The sequence below is a fragment of the Chlamydotis macqueenii genome, chromosome 9 (assembly GCF_036417535.1).
Source record: "Chlamydotis macqueenii isolate bChlMac1 chromosome 9, bChlMac1.mat, whole genome shotgun sequence".
NCBI classification, from domain to species: Eukaryota; Metazoa; Chordata; class Aves; order Otidiformes; family Otididae; genus Chlamydotis; species Chlamydotis macqueenii.
The window spans coordinates 1051774-1074061 of record NC_141564.1 but is presented as its reverse complement, the minus strand read 5'-3'; the positions used below and the strand labels follow the sequence as shown (position 1 = coordinate 1074061).

The 22288-nt window shown below is 46.5% G+C and overlaps 1 protein-coding gene across 1 annotated transcript; it reads left to right on the top strand.

The window, feature by feature from the left end:
• The first annotated feature begins 15091 nt into the window (after window positions 1-15091).
• On the top strand, window positions 15092-17207 carry CCL20 (C-C motif chemokine ligand 20). Its single transcript, XM_010123481.2, has 4 exons — window positions 15092-15200; window positions 15423-15537; window positions 16304-16381; window positions 16680-17207. Exons 1-4 carry the CDS (start codon window positions 15119-15121, stop codon window positions 16705-16707), a joined length of 303 nt encoding a protein of 100 aa, XP_010121783.2. The 5' UTR covers window positions 15092-15118; the 3' UTR covers window positions 16708-17207.
• The last annotated feature ends 5081 nt before the right edge of the window (window positions 17208-22288 follow it).

Genomic DNA, 22288 nt, shown 5'->3' with positions numbered 1-22288 from the left:
TCAGCTGGGAGAGGGAAGACTCTGCAAGACCTGGAGAAACGTTGAGTTTTATAGTGGTTGAATTTATAATCGTTGAATTAAACGTACGTGATTGGTTAACACCTTCACAGGTTTTACCGGGATGCGCGGCATCCTTATCTGCGTCACAGTGACACACGCTGCAGCGCTCTGATTTGCTCCGTGTGTCTTGCGAAAACCTGTCAGGGACATTGGTAGGCTTCCAGGTAAAGGTGTTTCATGTTTTCTGAGGACACGGTTTGTCAGTTGAGCAAGATCCGCTCTTCACTTTCTCTCTCTAGTTGGCACAAAACATAGCCTGCTCTCCCAGTTCGAAGGGCACGAAGCAGAGTGCTCCAGAGGAGCCACAGAGCCGAGCTGGAAAACGGTCCAGCATGTGGAGGTATCTGCTGATACCGCTCTGCCATAAAATTCACTATTCAAACTGAGGCTGTTTATGACCTCTGCGCTATCTTCCCCGTTGATTTCATAGAATCATAGAATGGTTAGAGTTGGAAGGGACCTTCAAAGGTCATCTAGCCCAACCCCCCTGCAAGGAGCAGGGACATCTCCAACCAGATCAGGTTGCTCAGAGCCTCATCCAGCCTGGCCTTGAACGTTTCCAGGGATGGGGCATCCACCACCTCTCTGGGCAACCTGTTCCAGTGTTCTACAACCCTCAGTGTAAAAAATTTTTTCCTAATATCCAATCTAAATCTACCTCCCTCTATTTTAAACCATTACCCCTCTTCCTATCACAACAGGCCCTACTGAACAGCCTGTCCCCATCTTTCCTGTAGCCCCCTTGAGGTACTGGAAGACTGCTATAAGGTCTCCCCGGAGCCTCCGGATTTATAGGTCTGAGAATGCTGGAAAATTAAATTTTAACATTTTCAACCTTGGTTCAAAACTACTTTTGAAGACCAAAACAAAAGTCAAGCAGATAAGTTGGATGGATGATAAAACTTTCAGGCTTGAGCAGAAAAATGGTGTCTTACATAGGGTCTGCCTCCTGGCACCAGGTGTATTTTAGCTGTAACAGCAACTTTCTGTGGCAATTGTGCCAATGGATTTGAAACTTCTAAAAGAGAGAACCGAAATCCAAAAATAGTGTGACCCGAGGTTTACTGGAAGTTGGAGAAAGTCTTTCTGTTTCGTTCAAGGAATCCTGAGCAGGGCAGAAAGGCTTACAGAAGAATAGGTTCTACCTGAAGCGGTTCTTTTTGTTTTCCTTACGTTTCCCTCCCAGATCATCATCAAAGGACAGGAACTACGACTTTCTTGGTGGGATTCTCTGGGGATTTTTCTTTTATTTGAACTTTGATGTGGCCGTTGCTGTCTGTCCACAGCTGACATTTCTGCAAGTGCTGGCTGTGGGTGGGTGTACCAGGCTCCGCTTTCCCCCGTACACAGGACGTCTGCCAGCTCTTCTACTGGGAGAGAAGCCATCGGTGTCTAAAGGAAGAAGAGCAGTTTGATGGGATTTCTAGATGAAGCGGAGGATAAATGATCCTGGCGAGAAGGAAGTGGTTGGATTTTTGTTGTGTCTGCAAAGCTATCTTTCACCATCACTTTAAGATTGTTGGTGTGGTTCGCAAGTTGGCTTTGAGCTCTTCACTTCTGCAAACAATGTGGTTGAGAGCAACAAGTCTATTTTCTGGGGCTAATAAGAACATTTTGCTTAATACTTCCTTGATATGAGCTACACGTTCTGTGTAAGAGTGAAAGAGTCGCTTTCATAAAGTACCGAATGCTCTGAAAGTTGTGGCCTGTTTTCTCATCAGTGCCAACCACAGATCACTCCCGTGACAGCTATAAGCTCCACATAGAATCACAGCGTGGTTTGGGTGAGAAGTGACCTTCAAAGGTCATCTAGTCCAACCTCCCTGCAAGGAGCAGGGACATCTCCAACCAGATCAGGTTGCTCACAGCCCCGGCCAACCTGGCCTGGAATGTTTCCAGGGATGGGGCATCAACCACCTCTCTGGGCAACCTGGGCCAGTGCTCCACCACGCTCAGCGCAAAGATTTCTTCCTAATATCCAATCTGAATCTGCCTCCGTCTATTTTAAAGCCATCACTCCTCATCCTGTCACACCAGGCCCTGCTGAAGAGTCTCTCCCCACCTTTCCTGCAGCCCCCTTTAGGCACTGGAAGGTAGCTATCAGGTCTCCCCAGAGCCTCCTCTTCTCCAGGCTGAACAGCCCCAGCTCTCTCAGCCTGGCCTCACAGCAGAGCTGCTCCAGCCCTCTGATCGTCTGCGTGGCCTCCTCTGGACTTGCTCCAACAGCTCCATGTCCTTCTGATGTTGGGGGCTCTAGAGTTTGACACAGCACTGCAGGTGGGGTCTCACCAGAGCAGAGCAGAGGGGCAGAATCCCCTCCCTCGACCTGCTGGCCACACTGCTGGGGATGCAGCCCAGGATGTGGTTGGCCTTCTGGGCTGCAGGCGTGCATTGCCAGCTCATGTTGAGCTTCTCACCCACCAGCACCCCCAAGTCCTTCTCCTCAGGGCTGCTCTCCATCCATTCCCCGCCCAGCCTGGATTTGTGCCTGGAATTGCCTCAACGCACATGCAGGACCTTGCCCTTGGCCTGGTTGAACTTCATGACGTTGGCACGGGCCCACCTCTCCAGCCTGTCCAGGTCCATTAACATGACCAATGAGCCAGCCAAGGTCCATGAAGCAAGTAGTCTCTGGATATAGAGCTTGTGTCAACTCTCACATATTTTTTTTTTTTTGGTAGAAATGAAAAAAAAAAATCTTTTAAACTCAATTCAACCATTGCTCAACACTGTAACATAAAATGAGTCAAACTCATCCTTTGAGGAGATAAGGAAAAGAATAGAAGAATCTCTTAAGCTTCACCCTTAGAATTTGAAGGGCTCTCCAGTCAGGGATGGATGCGTGTAGCATGCGTATCCCAGCACCCAAAAACCCCCATATCTCCCACTTTGCAACTTGATGATTGGACGTGGTGACTTTGCCGTTCTATTTGTATTTTCTGTAACGATGCCATCCAATCTAATTAAATGCGCAGTCTTAGCTTGCGCTTTGGCCTCTGTTCATCTTTGCTTTCTTCATCTCCAGTTGAGTAACAAAAAGGAAATGATATATAGGTCAAAGAATTCTCGTTTAAATTGGTTAATGCTTTTAGTGACTAATAGTGACTTAATGTGGATTGACAAAGAGAGACGAGAGGAAAAACCTGACAGGATTTCTAAATCACTTTCCGTGTCGAAAGATCACTTTCTGAGGTGTGTTCCCTTGTACAAACCTCCCACCGGTGGCAGATTGTGCCCTGTCATCACAGATGGACCTCTCATTTCAGAGATGCAAATCTGCATTTGCACAACTTGTGTGTGTAGGAAGTTTCAGCTCAGCACCTCCACTCCAATTTTTTTTTTTTTTTTTTTTCTTTTTTGCCTGCAGGGTGCATCTCACATGACAGATGCTGTGGGAGACTGTGAATCATTACAACAGCCCAGGTAGCGCAAGGTCCTGCTGGAAGAACATTCGGCACAATTTAACAAGTGTGCGTTACCCGCTGGATGCTTCCTTTAATGCTAAATCTCTAATGACATTTGAAAGAGACTGAAAATAAACACATCATGCTGCTAGTGTTTGCTTAAAAGTAAGAATTCCAGTACGCAGAATGTCCCGAATTCTTCCAATGCCTTGGTTTCCTGCCAGCTCAGAAGAGATGGGATAACAGAGTCGCCAATCATTTGCAGTGTATGAGGGAGGTTCTGGGTTGGGTTTAGTTCTGGTTTGTGTTTGTTTTGGGTTTTTTTTCCTCAAAAGTTTGTTGAGTTTTATCCCTTTTATGAAGAATATATATATATATATATATATTTTAATCTCGCCCAAAATGTGGTCCATTCAAGACCAGGTTGGCCGGGGCTGTGAGCAACCTGATCTGGTTGGAGATGTCCCTGCTCCTTGCAGGGGGGTTGGACTGGATGGCCTTTGAAGGTCCCCTCCAACCGTAACCATTAAAAAAAATAATTTTTTTTTACGCATGCTTTCATCCTCCTGTTAGTGCTTTCAAAGGCAGCAGTTAGAGTGTACGTGTCGTAGCCTGAAGCTCTGGCCCTGGTTCCCAGGTCCTGCAGTGTGACAGGTTGTGTACAAACATGAAGGAAAAAAGGACCGTTCTCTGAGGAAGGTGAAGAAGGCCAAGTCTCGTAACCCAAGGCTAAAATGTTCTTGCAAAACACAGGTCATTTTGGAACAGCAGATTTCTGTCAAGCCCAGATTGCTTGGCTTAAAACATCTTGTGTTTGAGAGCTTTTCTGGCTCTGGTTCTTGCAGAACAAGCCCTTGCTACTTCCAGGAGCCCTTGAAGCTTGTGAGCAGTCCTGTGTGGTTGGGAACAGCACCTTTCTTAAAGCCCTGGCCAAGGACCAGGACACTGCAGTGCCTGACCGGAGTTGTCCCGTGGGCCAAGTAGAGTTGTCTGGGCCAGCAATATGGCAAGAAAGACCTTGAAAATGAGGACAAGCAACATATGCCCAAAGCAGTCAAGGGGAACCTCGTAGAAAAAGAGGAAAACGACCCTGGCAGCTGTTTCCTTAATATGGGAGCTAAGGCAAGACTTCCCTTGTTAGGGGCGCCAAATGCCTCTCGCCCAAATCACAGGGTGAGGACTCAAGGTACAGAAAAGGAGTTTTAAGGGTACAGGAGGACAAGCAAGGCAGCAGCTCAGTTGTGTTACGCAAAAGAACCTGTAATGGTTGGGACGGAAGGACCCAGGGCCGTGGTTTCCTTGGAAAAAGAGCAGGACTCTTGGACAGAGGGAAGTCTAAGCCAGCTGGTTTGCGCAACCGTGGTTTAAATTGGCCCGCAGGAAAGTCCCTGCAACGTAACTGGGCAGTGCAGAAAAGCTAGGGCGATTGCAGCACTTGCCTTGAGACAGCCCGCGTCCACGGCTTCTCCGCAAACGGTCCGGACGCAGTCACTCACCAGCGTGAACGAATATCTGTTGAAACCAAACCTGTTTGGTTCGGGTGTCACTCAGTAAATTCTTCACTCAGTGTCACATTTCATGACGTTTAATTCTTCTTTCTTTTCTTTTTAGGGTTTGATTATTTGTTTTAGGTTAACTTGAGGAAGCAAACATAGAACATGAGAAAAAAAGCTTCACATTTTCTAACTTATTCTCTTCTAATTTTTAGACAAGACTATTCACCATGTCTCAACTGAATTAATGAATAACTTCAGCTCACCTAAAACTGCGTTTCTAATGCCATTTTTAAGTGCCAGATTGTTTTTGCCCACCTCTCTTTTTGTCTACTAACTGTCAAAATCTGGAAAATGTCACATATACCTTTCATAAGAGGTGCCAACCTCATGAAGTTCAACCAGGCCAAGGGCAAGGTCCTGCACGTGGGTCAGGGCAATCCCAGGCACAAATCCAGGCTGGGCGGAGAATGGATGGAGAGCAGCCCTGAGGAGAAGGACTTGGGGGTGCTGGTGGGTGAGAAGCTCAACATGAGCCAGCAATGCGCCCTTGCAGCCCAGAAAGCCAACGGCATCCTGGGCTGCATCCCCAGCAGCGTGGCCAGCAGGTCGAGGGAGGGGATTCTGCCCCTCTGCTCCGCTCTGGTGAGACCCCACCTGCAGCACTGCGTCCAGCTCTGGAGCCCCCAACATCAGAAGGACTTGGAGCTGTTGGAGAGGGTCCAGAGGAGGCCACGCAGATGATCAGAGGGCTGGAGCAGCTCTGCTGTGAGGCCAGGCTGAGAGAGCTGGGGCTGTTCAGCCTGGAGAAGAGGAGGCTCCGGGGAGACCTGAGAGCAGCTCCCAGTGCCTAAAGGGGGCTGCAGGAAAGGTGGGGAGAGACTGTTTAGCAGGGCCTGGTGTGACAGGACGAGAGGTAATGGTTTTAAAATAGAGGGAGCCAGATTCAGATCAGATATTAGGAAGAATTTTTTTTACACTGAGAGTGTTGGAGCACTGGCCCAGGTAGCCCAGAGAGGTGTTGGATGCCCCATCCCTGGAAACATTCCAGGCCAGGTTGGGCAGGGCTGTGAGCAACCTGATCTGGTTGGAGATGTCCCTGCTCCTTGCAAGGGGGTTGGACTGGGTGGGCTTTGAAGGTCCCTTCCAACCCAAACCTTTTTGTGATTCTATAATTGCCAAGGAATTTTTCTCCTCTTTTTGAATTAAATATTTTTTTAAGTGCAAGCCCTCACTTGTTACTCCTGGAAGGCACCTTGATGTTCAGGCTGTGGATTTTGGCTGCAGCCACTGTCCTTTTCCAGATCTTCTTTGGAACCCGTACATCTCTGGGAAACTCTCAGCCGCACCACAGCAGCGGAGAAGCACTGGCCGACACACGCAGAGGTGGTGAGATGGCAGCTATGAAAAACCAGAAGCTTCAGGCTTAAATTCAATGGTAAGAGGTTGCTGACAGATTTTTTTTTGGTGAAGATTCCAGGATGTTAGACCACAGTAGATCATCCTAAATCACAGTAAATTACTTTTTGTCAGCAGTTTCTTTTTTTTTGTCTGCAAATGTCTCTTGGTGGTTTCCGTCCCTTGGAGGACTTACATACCGTATCCTCTCCGGTGATTCCTTCTCTTCTTCTGCACCTTTGCAGAAGTTCTGCAGAGTCTTGGCACTTCTCAACCTCTTTAATGGTCAGAAATGTATTGGTTGAGATGTTATTTTTTGTTGTGCTTATTACGCCTAAAGGCACATAAGAATTGAGATTGGGAAGGAGATAGACCACGAGCTTGGCTTGGTAGGCAGTTTTTAATCTGCTCTTCTTTGGCTATTTTTTATTCATCCTTCTTTCCAACGACAGGCTTTGCCTTCCTCTTTGAGAGGTCTAATTCTGTGAAAAGGTGGTTGGCTACCACAAGGGGCTACAGACAGAGTAGGGGTAATTTTGAAACAGAGAAATCTGCCCTTAGGACGCCAGATATTCAGCTCCTGCGGGTACGTAGCGGCAAGCAACCGGCAGTGCTAGGATGGACGCTGGGATGCTCACGGCAGCTGCACCGCTCTTCTCACAACCTGCACTTCACAGAGGTTAGTTTCTCCCAGCAGGTATTTAATGTCTCCATACCTGCACCAAAGCAACGTCAGCCAGTAGTGTTTCCAGATCTGTCCCTTACAAAGTGCAAGGTACAACCAGTGAAAGTTGGTTTCTCCCCCCAGATAAGGGAGAAATGGCATTTTTGTCAGTCAGGCAAGCGTTGAACTGCATGAAATTACTGTATTGCGTCACAGCCTCTAGAGCTCCACAGACATTGAGCAAGTTACCTGTGGAACTTCTGTGCTTGGGATTTATTGTGTATTTCATCACCACAGCTGATGCCACGGTTAAATCCCCGCATTTGGCCCTGTTCCTTTGAACCAGCGCCGTCTCCTCCTGCCCTTTGCTCCGTCAAAGGTGTCCTAAACCACTGGAAATTACAGAAGGGAATTTCCCCTCTTTGGCTCTGTCCTTCCTGGTTGATCAGCTGTGTTGTTGTAATGCTTTATTTTCAGCCGTGGGCACAAGGGCAGTGACGTGTAATAAACCAACATCTCTTGGCGAGGATGAATACAAATGGAACTGTTGGTAAATGGCTGCCCATGAAAAACTGCCAATATGTTTCTCATCTTAAATAAAGACGTTATAAACAGAGTCTAATGTCACGGTGGGTAAGAGATGTTTGTATGTGTGCTTGGTTTTTTAATTCCTTCATTCTTAATATTGGAGCTAAACCCATAAAGAAGTGACTATGAGCTGTAGTCCATCAACCAAATAGTTAACGATGAGAAAACTCCGTCTCTTCAGAAGCGAATGGAGTGTTTTCCGCCTTGCATCTGTGTGACTGCTGTGGGATCTCATGGCAGAGCTGCGTAGTCAAACAGATTCCCGCTGCGGGGCTACAGCTTTAGAGCATTTCACACTGCTTTCCAAATCACGCACCGTTCTGGATTTCCCATGTGCGCATGGCTTCTCATATGCAAAATTCGGAACGAAAACAGACGCGGCTTTATTGACACAACTCCACGCGTACTCAGAAACTAGGCGATCGGATTCCCCGCTGCTCCGCGACGGGGGAACTGCTCACAACTACCGGTTTCCCAATATTACCTTGGAAAGGGCTCCGTTTTCCCTGATGCTTTTCCCCTCCGTTCACAGCTCTACCGCACTGGCACCTCAGCTGCCTTTGCAGAATACACAGAGGTTTGGGAGAGGCTGAAAACGTCATCGATCTGCGCTTTGGTGCTTTGTGTTCCCGCATGTGCAGCAACAGGGAGGGGGAGCAGTGCTCCGAGGGGAGCTGAGAAGGGAAGCTGAGAAACTTACAGCAAAGGGAAGTCAGGAAGAGACAAATAAATGAGGAAACTAAAAGGAGAATTAGGCACAACAAAACCAGAAAAAATAATGTGGGCTTGACTGTGGCTTGCTTGGGAAGGAACCCGAGGATAAGACCATGCCCAGGGCAGGGCCGCGTCCAGTTGAGGTTTGAGTATCTCCAAGAGTATTCAAACCGGGCGCTCACATCCCCTCCTGAGGAACCTGGCCCAGTCCTTAACCCGCTCCCCTCACACTATGAAGAGGGTTTTTCACTCTGTCTGATGAGAATCTTCCTTCTCACAACTTGTGGCTGCTGTCTCTTTTGCCACAGCCGTGTCTGTCTGAGGAGACTCGGGACAGGGCCCTCCCCACGCAGCCTTGCGGTCCTCACTCAGGGAAATAACGGCCTCCCTCGACACGGCGGCGCCCTCGCTGACCCCCACTCCATGCGCAGCCTCCTAATTCCATCAGTATCAGGACAGCAACCACAACGTATTGGCCCGGCAGTGACCTTCCACGACTGGCCCATGGACAGGCTCCGGCCCAGTCTGTCCCGTGTCGCTGTCCCCCGTCCAGTCCGTACGGCCCCGTTTCGGGGCACACAGGTGCTAAGGGAGACCAGGACAAAAGTCTCATTGGGTCAGGGTGGACGACAGTCGCCGTCCTCTTGTCCGTGGGGAATAATCACTTCCCTTGAAAGCCAAAGCACCTCCCTGTTTTGTTTTTTTTTTTTTTTGCCTTCTATTTGCATTATGGACTTGTAAAGGTAAAAACTGATAAGATATGGTTATGAGTCATATCGGGACGTAGCAGGCAACTTTCTTCAGCCATTTGCATTACACCTTTTGTGATTTTTTTTTTAAACTACCTTGTGCAAATAAACTGAAGGTCCTTTGTACACGCTAAGTACAAACAAAAGGAAAGCGCTGCGGAGGTTGAGGCCCTCCTGATGGCTTTTGTTCTAAATCTTAGCCGAATTTCCTAAATCGATCAAACCAAACCTGGGATAAAATGAGTACCAGGAGCAAGAGTCCCGCCGTGACACGAGGCACACCACCAGCCATGGCCTCTGGTGGGAACCAGAGGGGCGATGATGGGAAATGACTGAGGGCAGACGTACGGGGTGGGCACCACCTGGGTGATGTCATGGCTCTGGTATCCAAACTGCTTGCACTTAATTGGGAGCAGGTAGGCGTGACAAAGCTCAGGTGAGAAGATTCTGTCCAAAAAGCACTGAATGGAGAAGGCACAGAGCTGTAGAGTCAGAAGGGAGGCACTTGAGATGCCACCAGTTAACAGTATCAGTAATCGCATGTTAAGCTGTAATTGCCTAGGAAATGGCACAAGAAACACCAAAGATGGTATAGAATCATAGAATCACAAAAAGGTTTGGGTTGGAAGGGACCTTCAAAGCCCACCCAGTCCAACCCCCCTGCAAGGAGCAGGGACATCTCCAACCAGATCAGGTTGCTCACAGCCCTGGCCAACCTGGCCTGGAATGTTTCCAGGGATGGGGCATCCACCACCTCTCTGGGCAACCTGGGACAGTTCTCCACCACCCTCAGGGTAAAAAATTTCTTCCTGATGTCTAATCTGAATCTACGTCCTTCTAGTTTATAAACATTACCCCTCGTCCTGTCACACCAGGCCCTGCTGAAGAGTCTCTCCCCATCTTTCCTGCAGCCCCCTTTAGGCACTGGGAGGCCGCTCTAAGGTCTCCCCGGAGCCTCCTCTTCTCCAGGCTGAACAGCCCCAGCTCTCTCAGCCTGGCCTCACAGGAAAGGTTCCTGTGGCCTCCTCTGGACCCTCTCTAACTGGTCCATGTCCTCATGTTGGGTGCTCTGGGTGTAATAGTTTTGAGATCAACGAGGAAAAGGAATTAGGAATGACTTGTTTATTTGGGAGGAATTTGGGCAGAGGAAATGAGATACACAAGTGGTGAAAAGGTGGGTTCAAGAAAAGGGAAAAAAACAGAGAACAAGGTATAAAACTAAAGAGGAGAGCACGAAATGGGAGGATCGTATGACAGGAGTGTGGCTGCCTTCAGGTGCTGCTGGTGAAGCCGACCTGTGGTCCCAGGCTCCTCGGGATGCTAGGGACAACCCCTGCAGACAACCCCCCAGAGTCCCCAGCAGGTCTATGTCCCAAAGACTGCGTGGGAGCGAGGAGTAAGAAGGGATAAACTTGAAAGGAAGGATGGACTTATGCCTTAATGCAGGAGGCAGGGCAGCAGAATTGCAATTTAATAGCGCTTACTAGTGAGTTTTCAGTTTTGTTTTTAATAATTTGGCCCATACATTAATGTAACCACTGTGTTAATACTAATAGTAAGCGATAGAATTGTAACTTAATATTACTTGAATATAATTGTGAAGTACTATTGCTAATAACAGTGTTTTTATTAGGCAATTAAGGTATTAGCTTTTTAAAAAAAGATGTGCTGCCTGATCAATAAGCATCACAATCACCCTAATCATTTACATCTCAAGTCTCAAGTGATAGTGGAGAGGTGAAAGTAGGGAGTAACAAGTATGTTTGCAAGACAGGAGACAGTTTAATTTAACTATTTTTTTTTAGAAGGTTTTGCTAGCAATTTTTAAAATCATTGTTTGCCTACTGCTTTAGGTGCTCTTGATAATAACAAACAGATGAGAAGATGCAGTTACTGTCTTGATGATCTCAGAAAGTTCTTTCTAAAGTAGCTGAAGACTTCCCTAGTATTGACACGAGAGCGAAATGGGACGGTGAGGTGGAGGAACGCAGGTTGATAACCCCGTGCCTGATTTCCCTATCTTCCTAAAGGCACTTGCTTGATAGAGAATGGATACTGGGAACTCTTGCTTGAGAAATGATAAGTAAATAAAAAAATCTCATGTTTAACTACTCCTGTCTTTACAGAAAGGAAAAAGTTATCCAGCCAAACTTCTGTCACTTCACGTGCCATCATTCTGGCTAGCTATTCTGAAGCACTGCCTAATGCTGACAGATACTCTTCAAGCCAGGTCAGGAATAGCTGTGCGCTGAGAGCATTGATCTTTACGTATTTTTACGGCATTCCACTATCATCCGTAAAGCAGTTACAAAAAACAGCGTACATCAGGGCATGGGATCTTTATTGTCTCTTCCCCTGTCCCTTGGCCAATGGCAGTGGCTCTGAGGAGAAGCATCTCTAACGTATGTGAGGCCATGCACACTGCAAGGACATGTGTCCCAGCCATACGAGCTTCCCTAAATCCTGGCTGTTATATAGAGAAATTAATTTATCTGAATAACAATCTGTTCTAGAGTTATTTATTTTTTTCATTTCTAGAAATAAATCACAGAATCTTTAAGGTTGGAAGAGACCTCCAAGATCATCAAGTCATCAACCCAACACCACCATGTCCACTAAACCATGTCCCAAAGTGCCACGTCTACACGTTCTTTGAACACCTCCAGGGATGGTGATTCCAACACCTCCCTGGGCAGCCCGTTCCAGTGCCTGACCACTCTTTCAGTGAAGAAGTGTTTCCTAATATCCAACCTAAACTTCCCCTGCTGCAACTTGAGGCCATTTCCTCTCGTCCTATCACAAGTTACTTGGGAGAAGAGACCAACACCCACCTCCCTACACCCTCCTTTCAGGCAGCTGTAGAGAGTGATGAGGTCTCCCCTCAGCCTCCTCTTCTCCAGACTGAACAACCCCGGTTCCCTCAGCCACTCCTCATCAGACTGGTGCTCCAGACCTCTCACCAGCTTCACTGCCCTTCTCTGGATGTGCTCCAACACCTCAACGTCCTTCTTGTACCAAGGGGCCCAAATAATAGGAATGCACCCTTTGTGAGCAGTACTGGCAGTAGAAAGTATGTAATTATGAATTGACTATGACCGTGGCCTTGAGCTCTACCTTAAGAGAAGCTACTTAAAGCTCAGGTTACTCCACAGTCACCTGGAGCTGAGCAGGACACGGCCTGCAGCCAACCCATCCCATCCCATCCCATCCCATCCCATCCCATCCCATGCCATCCCATGCATTTCACACCGGTCACTAAACGGCATTGGAAAGCAACGGCCTCCAGTAGCAGCTCAAACAGCGTGCTCGCAGCGACGACTGACGTTCTCGCTGGGGGTTTTTCCCGAGCCATGCCAGGCAGTTTTAAGAGTGTGTGTGTGTGAGCTGAACGTTCAGGAGTCACTGTGCTTGGGTAGAGTTTGCCACGGGAAAAAATAACAAGCTACAGCACATGCTTGTGAAGGGGCATTAACGCATTCGGGACGGTATGGGTTCAGTAGGAAATATACTCCTACGTTACGCTGGTTTCCAGCTAACTCTGTTTCAGATGAAACAGTTCGGATGCGTGCCAAACTGGCAGAAAGTGGTGGCAGTGGATATACGGTAAAACAAATATATCAGTGGTAAGAGAAGAAATAAGGAGCATTTACACCCTTTACTTGATGCAGCGGGGAATGTGATCACTGAGGATAAGGAGAAGGCTGAGGTCCTCAACGCCTTCTTTACTTCTGCCTTTAATAGGCAGATCAGTTATCCTCAGGGCACTTTATGCCCTAATCTGGAAGTCTGGGATGCCAGGCCGAGTACACCCCCTGTGGTACAGGTGGAGACAGTTAGAGAGCTCCTTCTCCATCTGGACTGCCACAAGTCCATGGGACCGGACGGGCTCCATCCTAGGGTGCTAAGGGAGTTGGTGGGGGTGATTGCCGAGCCGCTCTCGGCCATCTACCAGCGGTCCTGGTTATCTGGGGAGGTCCCGGAGGACTGGAGGCTTGCCGATGTGACTCCCATCTACAAGAAGGGCCGTAAGGAGGATCCGGGGAACTACAGGCCTGTCAGCCTGACCTCAGTACCTGGGAAAGTTATGGAGCAAATCATCTTGGGTGAGATCACTCGGCATATGAGTGGCATCCAGGGGATCAGGCCCAGCCAGCACGGGTTCACAAAAGGCAGGTCGTGCTTGACCAACCTCATTTCCTTTTACGACTGGGTGACCAGACTGGTGGATGAGGGAAAGGCTGTTGATGTGGTCTACCTGGACTTCAGCAAGGCCTTTGACATGGTCTCTCACAGTATTCTCCTAGGGAAACTGGCTGCCTGTGGACTGGGTAGGTATACCCTTCTTTGGATAAAGAATTGGCTAGGGGGCCGTGCCCAGCGGGTGGTGGTTAATGGAGTCAAGTCCAGCTGGCAGCCTGTTACAAGTGGTGTCCCCCAGGGGTCGGTACTTGGGCCCATCTTGTTCAATATCTTTATTGATGACCTAGATGAGGGGATTGAGTGTACCCTCAGTAAGTTTGCAGATGACACCAAGTTGGGTGGCGGTGTTGATCTGCCTGAGGGTAGGGAGGCCCTTCAGAGGGATCTGGATAGGCTGGATCACTGGGCTGAGCTGAATGGCATGAGGTTCAACAAGGCCAAGTGTCGGGTCCTGCACTTTGGCCACAATAACCCCATGCAGCGCTATAGGCTCGGAGCTGAGTGGCTGGAGGACTGTGAAGAGGAAAGGGACCTGGGGGTGTTGGTTGATGCTCAGCTGAACATGAGCCGACAGTGTGCCCAGGTGGCCAAGAGGGCCAACGGCATCCTGGCCTGCATTAGAAATAGTGTGGCCAGCAGGAGCAGGGAGGTAATCATCCCCCTGTATTCGGCACTGGTGAGGCCGCACCTTGAGTATTGTGTTCAGTTTTGGGCCCCTCACTACAAGAAAGACATTGAAGCCCTGGAACGTGTCCAGAGAAGGGCAAAAAGCTGGTGAGGGGTCTGGAGCACAAGTCTTATGAGGAGCGGCTGAGAGAGTTGGGATTGTTTAGTCTGGAGAAGAGGAGGCTCAGGGGAGACCTCATTGCACTCTATAGCTTCCTGAAGGCAGGTTGTGATGAACAGGGGTTCGGCCTCTTCTTCCAGGCAACAAGCAGGACCCGAGGAAATGGCTACAAGTTGTACCAGAGGAGGTTTAGATTGGACTTGAGGAAAAACTTTTTCTCTCAAAGAGTGGTAAGGCACTGGAACGGCCTGCCCAGGGAGGTGGTGGAGTCTCCGTCCCTGGCAGTGTTCAAGAGGCGGCTTGATGAGAAGCTACAGGATATGGTTTAGTAGCTGTGGCAGCAATGCTAGTGGGAAGACGGTTGGACTAGATGATCTTATAGGTCCCATCCAACCATGTGATTCTATGATTCTATGATTCTATGAAAAGAAACCCATTTCCACGAATACCCCATGTTGCCCACGTGGCCCCACCAGTTCTACAACCTCGAGCTCAGACAGCAGCAATCTGGAAAGCCCGATGTCCCTATGTGTGCTTTGGTGTCACTGCAGATGGTTACCCAGCTCCTGCGAGCACACCATCCTGAAATGAACCTCTGGGTTGGGGCCCACCTCCCTCTCCCCCAAGCTGGGCTTCTTAAAGCAGAGCACAGCCGAGAGGCAGTTTCTGTAGGTAACAAAGAGTTACCTACATTTTACTTTCCTCATTTCAAAACCCACACTCCTACCCCTAAAAATATACATGCTTCACCCACAGAACCATTACCTCACAGCCTTTTATTTCCTTTTCTTTTTGGCTGAATCTTCTAACCTACTTTAGAAAAAAAAAAAAATTCCCCAGCATGCTGTTATCTCTGGTTATAGCACCAGGAAGGTGTGCTGGGGCAGCATCGGGCACGATGGAATTTGCCATGGGGAAACCCGCTGATGACAGCGGAACCCGCCCGCGCGTGAATTCCTGCGGCACCACTTTATAAACAGGTGGAGGTTGCGGCAGGGCTGGCAGGACGAGCAGGCGACAGCCGAGCACTCACCAGAGCACAGCTGCTGTGTTGGGTGGAAATGGCCAGCTTCAGTGGCAAGAGCTTGGTCCTGGTTTCCCTGCTGGGGCTCCTGGTGCTGCTCCTGTGCTGCAGCTCCGAAGGTGAGTGAGCTGGGGCGCTCGGCCCCGGGAAGCCCAGCTACGCTGGCATGTGCGCTTGGGGCTGGCAGCGGGACGAGGGACGGGTCAGAGGGAATTATTTCAGCCAACTCCGCTGCCTAATCCTCCTCCTCTGTCTGGATGGCCAGGGGGCTGACCAGCAGGTGCGCGAGGCAGCGCGGGTCAGACGGGTTTTATTGACTTTGTCGTCTTCCTTCACTCCAGCACAAAGCAACCAGGACTGCTGCCTGTCGTACACCAAGGCGCGCCTGCCCCGGTGGGCCCTGAAGGGTTACACTGAGCAGCTCTCCACCGAAGTCTGTGACATCGACGCAATCATGTAAGCCATTTTCCAGAAGATCCTCTGTTTTCTCTGACATGTGTTAACCTTAGGATGTCTATTTGGGCAGCAACGATGATTTGAACATTGTAGGTGTTGTTTATCTTGCTTTTTCAAAATGTTACATTAACTGCATATATTTTGTGTAACACCTGTGAACAAAATACTCAGCCTCGAGTTGCTAGGGACTGCTAGCTCGCAGGGCAGCCGCAGAATGCCAACAATAAATCTGAGAGGGAACCAGCTGTTCAAACAAAGGCATGCTTCGTCTCCTGCCGAGGGCCACTCCGGCCAACACAGGGTGTTCCCTTGCCAAAACCTCTTACCAGGCGCATAAGCGACAAGAGGTTTCTTAATCCCCAGAGATCTGAATTTTTTTTCCCACAAGGTTTTAGCCCTCCTAGATGCTGACCTTAGCTTGACAGCAACTATTCTCCTTTGTCTCTCAAATAGTCTCTGGCATCCAGCAAAGTTCTTTGTCTCTATAGTTCCAATAAATTGAACACAAGGTCATGGTGCAAAAAATGACCCCCACGACTGAAGCAGCTATTGCATTTTAATTTCATGAGGTGTTTCTTTTTGTTCAGGTAGGATTGGAAGGGCTGTGGAGCACCCCGTCTCTAACTGGCATTTACAAAAGCAGCTGCTATTGTTTTTTATGTAGAGTAACGATGATGCATATTTTTGACCAAAAGCATCTTCACAGTATTTACTAGCAGGGATTTCTAATGATGTACTGATCTCCTTTGCATTATTTCTTTTCCAGTTTCCACACCTACAGTGGACTGAAGGCCTGTGTGAATCCCAAGGAAGGCTGGGTGAAGAAGCATCTTCTTTTCCTGAGGTAGGTAGATCTAAAAATCCAACTACTAATGGACTGGTGAAAACAGAGCATGTATGAAAGCCTGTTTCTTACATCTCCTGAATGCCACTTCTGATGGCAGTGCTCAATACCTTCCTCTTTCCCTCTCCTGTTAGACGTGGCTAGTCCTTTGTAGAGTCTTCCCAGGAACAGTCATGTCATGTGTCCCTTCTTCCACCTGAGCGCCCTCTCAGGAGGTGCTACATATTGGAGAGAGAAAGCTATAGCTTACCCATGGCTGAGGTCATTATTTACGTGTATTCTCTTGTTCTTTTAACAGCCAAAAGCTCAAGAAGATGTCAATGTGATACGGTTTCCAGCAGGGAACTAAACACAGACGTGGCTGAAGAACCACGAGGTTCAACCTCTCGGTTGAGATCGCCGTCTTGTACACTGTTGTGTGCTTACTCACCACTATCTCTGGCTTCCTTGGAACCGTTGAAATTCTTGAGTCGATTCATATTGCATCGCTGTTTTGCTTGAATGAAGCATTTTGTTAAAGTTTCTATTTTTAATAATATGTGTAGGTTACTAACATGAAATAAGAGTACTATTTAGTATCTTAAACTGCTGTACAGAGTATGAATTTTATTAGTTTATGGCATGTTATTTTTGTTTTGCTCAGCACATGTTAAGCGGGTTATTTATTGTTTATTTTGTTACTTCTTTGACACTGTCTGGTACCAAAATGTTTCCCTTTAACTGCACTTAATATTATAATACTTCTTGAACTATTGTTAAACAAAGTCTGCCTGTGTGAAAAAAAATGGAAATTGGAGTTTAAAAATAATAAATGTTAAAATCAGCATACTCTGTGTGATATGTTGGGTTTTTATGGTAACATAGTCTGCTCTCAACTTAAAGAGCTACCAAAAATTTGTAGTGCTTTCCTGCCCATCATGCGTTTCCTGTAGCATCCTATGACTTAGAATCATAGAATCACAGAATGGTTTGGGTTGGAAGTGACCTTCAAAGCCCACCCAGTCCGACACCCCTGCAAGGAGCAGGGACATCTCCAACCAGATCAGGTTGCTCACAGCCCCGGCCAACCTGGCCTGGAATGTTTCCAGGGATGGGGCATCCACCACCTCTCTGGGCAACCTGGGACAGTGCTCCACCACCCTCAGTGTAAAAAATTTCTTCCTAATATTTAATCTAAATCTATCTCCCTCTATTTTAAAATATTTCTAGTATAACGAGATTTTCCTGATGCAGGGTCTCGTCACAGAGGTCTGCAGAAACTCCTGCTGTACAACTGATGCCTGGGAAAAATAAGGAGGTTTCAAAAACCTGTTCTGCAAATCTGGGAACTGGCAATTCTCTGTGGGTGAAGCTCTGAAGGAGCAAGATTAATTGGCTTTAATTTCCAGCAGGTAGATTCCATGCCCCTGATATTAAGGAGCTATCGGGCTCCCAGGGAAGAGCAATTCCCGTATCGGGTAATTCCCATAACCTCTGGGCCAAACCACAGAGTTCTTTCTCACGCCTGCCAGCACTGGTGTGGGCTCTTGTCTGGGCTCAAAGAGTTTGCAGGTGAAACGAGGCACCAACAAAACGAGAACATAAGGACACCATGAACGGATTCACGTTAAAAGCATCAGAAGGTGAGGTTCCCCACACCTGCCTCGGTGGAGGTATTAGGAACCAGAGTTATAGATGAACCTAGTACAGAAAAGCCTGGAGTCCAAGCTGGCATATTCAAAGCAGGGGAGCAAAATAAGAAGGGGAAGACTGACGTGTGAAATCATGTGAGTGGCTCTTTGTACTCCCAGGTTGGGCCTGTTGAAAGGTTTATATTGCTTCCGCAACTCATTCTTCCTCTTGTAAGCCGTGGCTCCATTGCCACAGAAACCCAGACGCTTCATCCGTAGACTATGACTCGTGGAATTTTTTTTCAGTTCCTCTTATTCTGGTTGAATACTTCTTTTACAACCAAGCTTACTGGAGGAAAAAAAAAAAATTGAAAATTGGTTTCTATGGTGGATAACATAGATTGATAAGATTGTTACGTTACTGTTAGGAAATTCCGTGTAAAACCAGCATCTCTCTCCATGCATTCCTGAGGATACAAACGGGTATTACCAGCAGGTGCTGTATCTCCAAAATCATCGGATTCAAGGCACATTTTTGTGACTAAGTAAGTTTAAGTGGTCAGTAAAGTTCTGACAGCTTTGAAAATCATGACCATTTCTAGGAAAATGTTTAATCCTGATTACTTCGGAGGGACTATTCTGCATTTGTGCAGGTAAATTTCTTTTTCCTCTGTATCTTTGGCCCTCGCCTCCTAATTCAGCATGTGTAATTTTGTTGAGTAACTTGAGGTGCAGTATTAAAGAGTCATCTGGGGACTTTTTCCTTCCCCAATTATTTTTTTCCTTGCAAAATGCCAATGAGGCGTTTTATTATAACGTGGATATCATTTGGATAACGGGTGTGAGAGCTTTCCCTTTAAAATCTCAGCACAACTTCATCCTTCAGCTCTGAAGTCTCCTGCTCTTGCTGTATTGAGACCTGGCCTCGGTGATTCCTGTGATTGCTGGAGTATGATTATTGCTTCTTATCAATTTTTGCTTCTTTTTTAATTCTTCCCCCCCACCCCCCGAAGCAATCTCTCACCATTCCCAGTCAGGACACTGCAGCATTTCATTAGCTTGGTATCTCTGTCAGAAAACTTTCTCTTCACATATGGAATCATAATTAGATTTACTAATTTCTTAACACTTTTTTTCTTCCACTCTAGAACAAAGCAACCACTATTGCTGCCTTTCTTACACAGAGAAAAGTGCCTCCCAGCGCTCTCGTTGGTAAAAGCCGGCACAAATGATGATATTGTGTAAGTCACCAGTTTAAAAAAATTCAGTCGTACGACAAATATTGGTTACTATGCAGGGATTTGGATCCTTGTGGTTCCTCTGTTCCAGGAGGTGTCAACCTTTACTGTCTGGTGTTGCAGTCCTAACTCTGTTAAAGGTTTTTACCATTGCTCTGCTTGTTCCTTCTGCATTATTGTTGTGGTTGAGCCCTGGTCACCACACAGTTGCTTGCTCACTCTCCTACTCCCCAGCGAAATGAGGGAGAGAATTGGGAAGAAAGGAGAACTTGTGGGTTGAGATGAAGACAGTTTACTAAAATAGCAAAGGAAAACTACAATAATAACAGAATATAAGGATATTAATACATACAAAATGAACAACATATGTTTTCTCACCACCTCATGTCCCAATGGCGAATACAGCCCGTCCTGAGCAGCGATCACGGACATGAAACCAAGCTGCAAGCAAAGGAGTGAAGGGTGATGGATGCCAGGAAGGCCAATACTCCCCCGGCCAACCCCGGCTTATATACTGAGCATGATGTTTATGGCATGGAATACTCTCTTTGGCCAGTTTGGATCAATTATTCTGTCTGTCTTTCGCCCAGTTTCCTGCATCTGCACGTTAATGAGACTCGGAAAGCCAGACAGTGTCCTTGGTCTCATTATCAAAAACTCCTATCATCAGGGTGTTTGTCAACATTCTTCACTCACAAAATCCAAAACACACTGGCTACTGAGAGGAAAATTAACTCCATCCCTGCTGAAACAAGGACAATTATCAACTGCAGACAGTAACAGATAGACAGAACACTTGAATACGATATACCATAGATACAGTGTTGTGGCTGCTATTATATATTGAGCATAGTGTATTGCTTACGTAGCTACTGCCGGAGCGAAAACCCAACACTTGTTTAATAGTCTTTTAGCTTCCTCAAATTTGTAGCATTATGCAATCCAAAAATACATATTTCATGTAAAAGCACCAGATGACACTCAGAATACCATATGCTTAAAAAGCAAATATGTCACAGGAAAAGTAGAGATTAAAATACTATTGTTAGTTGTTATTATTAATTTTATGACAGCATTTCTATAGTCTTGCTTATATGACCCCAGTTATACTTCTAAAATAAAGTAACAACTTTATTTGCAAGCATCTGCAACTACATTTATGTATTCCTGAAATTCTGCTACTCCCTAAATTTAAATGGAAAACTCAATTAATTTTTTTTTTTTTTACACTTTTGAATCAAGGAGACCGTTGATACCTGGGTTGAGATCCCTTGAAAAACCAGATACATGGACGCTATAGAGAGCATCAGGAATTGGGCTGAACAGGCTCACAAAGGGATTTCATTTACGATCACAGCCACACAGCTGCATGTGCCAAAGTGAGGGAAAGATGGATTGCACATGAAGGATTCTCCTAGACTAACAGCACCAGGAAAAGGCTATGAAAATCCAAGGAGAAAGAGCTACCTGTCTCTCAGGAGAGCTGACCTCGATTGACCTAAAAATCTTGGGCTTCACAGTGATTCTGTTGTCTAGCCCTCAAAATTACAGAGAAAGTCTTGGGAAACAAAAAATGAAGGACAAAACTCATCAGCTTTTCACACCTAAGCTGGCTGTGTGATGTTTTGATATCTGACTCATGTTTTCGTGTGGCAGCTGTAGCACTGAAATGTAAAGGGAAGGTTATTGCTAGGTTTCTTGCAATGAGGACTATTTTCAGTTATCAGAAATTATGATCTTGAGTCACTTTTTCAGTGAAAAAAATCACAGTCCTGGCTGAACGTGAAGATGTGAAGATGTATGAGAAACATACATATTGTTCTGCACATCCATATGAAATACATCAAAATGATGGTAAAGAAACGTAAAAAACAAGAAACACAGAGACAATGCCATAGGACTACCACTCTTACTGAAGGTATATAGATATGTAGAAAACATGATGGTTTATGTGAAACACTTAATGAATTTTGGCATGAGAAAAATGAAATATAAAAGACCAAATGAGTAATTTTGACTTTTTTTTTTATTAAAAACAATAGTGAGATGAACACACTTGTGCTTTTACGAAGCTGTGTTTTCTGAAACAAAGTGGCTTTCACTACTTATCTTCTTCAATCCTGTTGCAGACTTACTAGAAACCCAGTTACTCGTCAGGAGCTTTTTGCTTCCTCCTGACTCGAAGTGGTTTGACTCAATTGTGTGTTAGGTATATGTAGGAGAAGTGCTCCTCTATTTTCCTCTCTAGCTGCATCCAGATAACTCACCGGCTTTCATCTTGCAGCTCAGATTATCTGACCGCAAAGCAGTTGCGTAATGAACTGATACCGTCAGCTTTGCCGTCTGGACTGGATGAGACAGAGCTCTTCTTAACCAAAAGGTCTTCAGCCCCCTACAATCTGGACCACGGAAAGAAAGATTAAAGGCACGTCTCAGTTCTTCTCAGAGAGGGTAAGATAAATATATCTTATTGGGGTTTTTTTTGCTTTGAGGTTTTTTTTTTGTTGTTGTCAGGTCTACCCATCAGCTTGGTAAGGTTAAGAGGAAAGGCTCTCCCTTAAAAAGTGAACGGCAAGGAAAAATCTTTTTTTCAGCTAAGTGAAAATTTAACTAGAACAAGTAGGAATGTACGAAATTTGCCTGACTGCATGGGATGTGTAAGCAGTGTGTCAGAAATGGAAGAAAAGAGCAAAGAGGCGAACTACTGTTCCCTTCTGGTACTTGCTATTATCTCACTGTATGTAAACAACACATGCATCTATTCATGTGAACAGAAACTTGTAGGTGACACACTTTCTAGGCAAATAGCAACCAATACATTTTTTTTTTAAATTGGAGATAACTTTAAATTGATGAAAACAGCAATGTAAAGATGAAAAACAATCCTTGGGAAAGAGAGCAGTGTGTCTGTTCTGTAACTCACTGTCAGCTCTTTCTCCCAGAACAGCTCTTAACTAGCAAACAGCAAACTCCCAGAAGATCGTGTTTCTTACACAAGTAATACAGTTTTAACATCTTTCATGGCTGTGGTGTCACGATTAGCATTGGAAATAACAGAG

Excerpts from the sequence above, each read along its gene's own strand:
- CCL20 (XM_010123481.2), top strand. The coding sequence starts at position 15,119 with ATGGCCAGCTTCAGTGGCAAGAGCTTGGTCCTGGTTTCCCTGCTGGGG. Across the intron at positions 15,201-15,422 it reads CCTGTGCTGCAGCTCCGAAG|CACAAAGCAACCAGGACTGC; the intron begins GTGAGTGAGCTG and ends CCTTCACTCCAG. Across the intron at positions 15,538-16,303 it reads TGTGACATCGACGCAATCAT|TTTCCACACCTACAGTGGAC; the intron begins GTAAGCCATTTT and ends TTTCTTTTCCAG.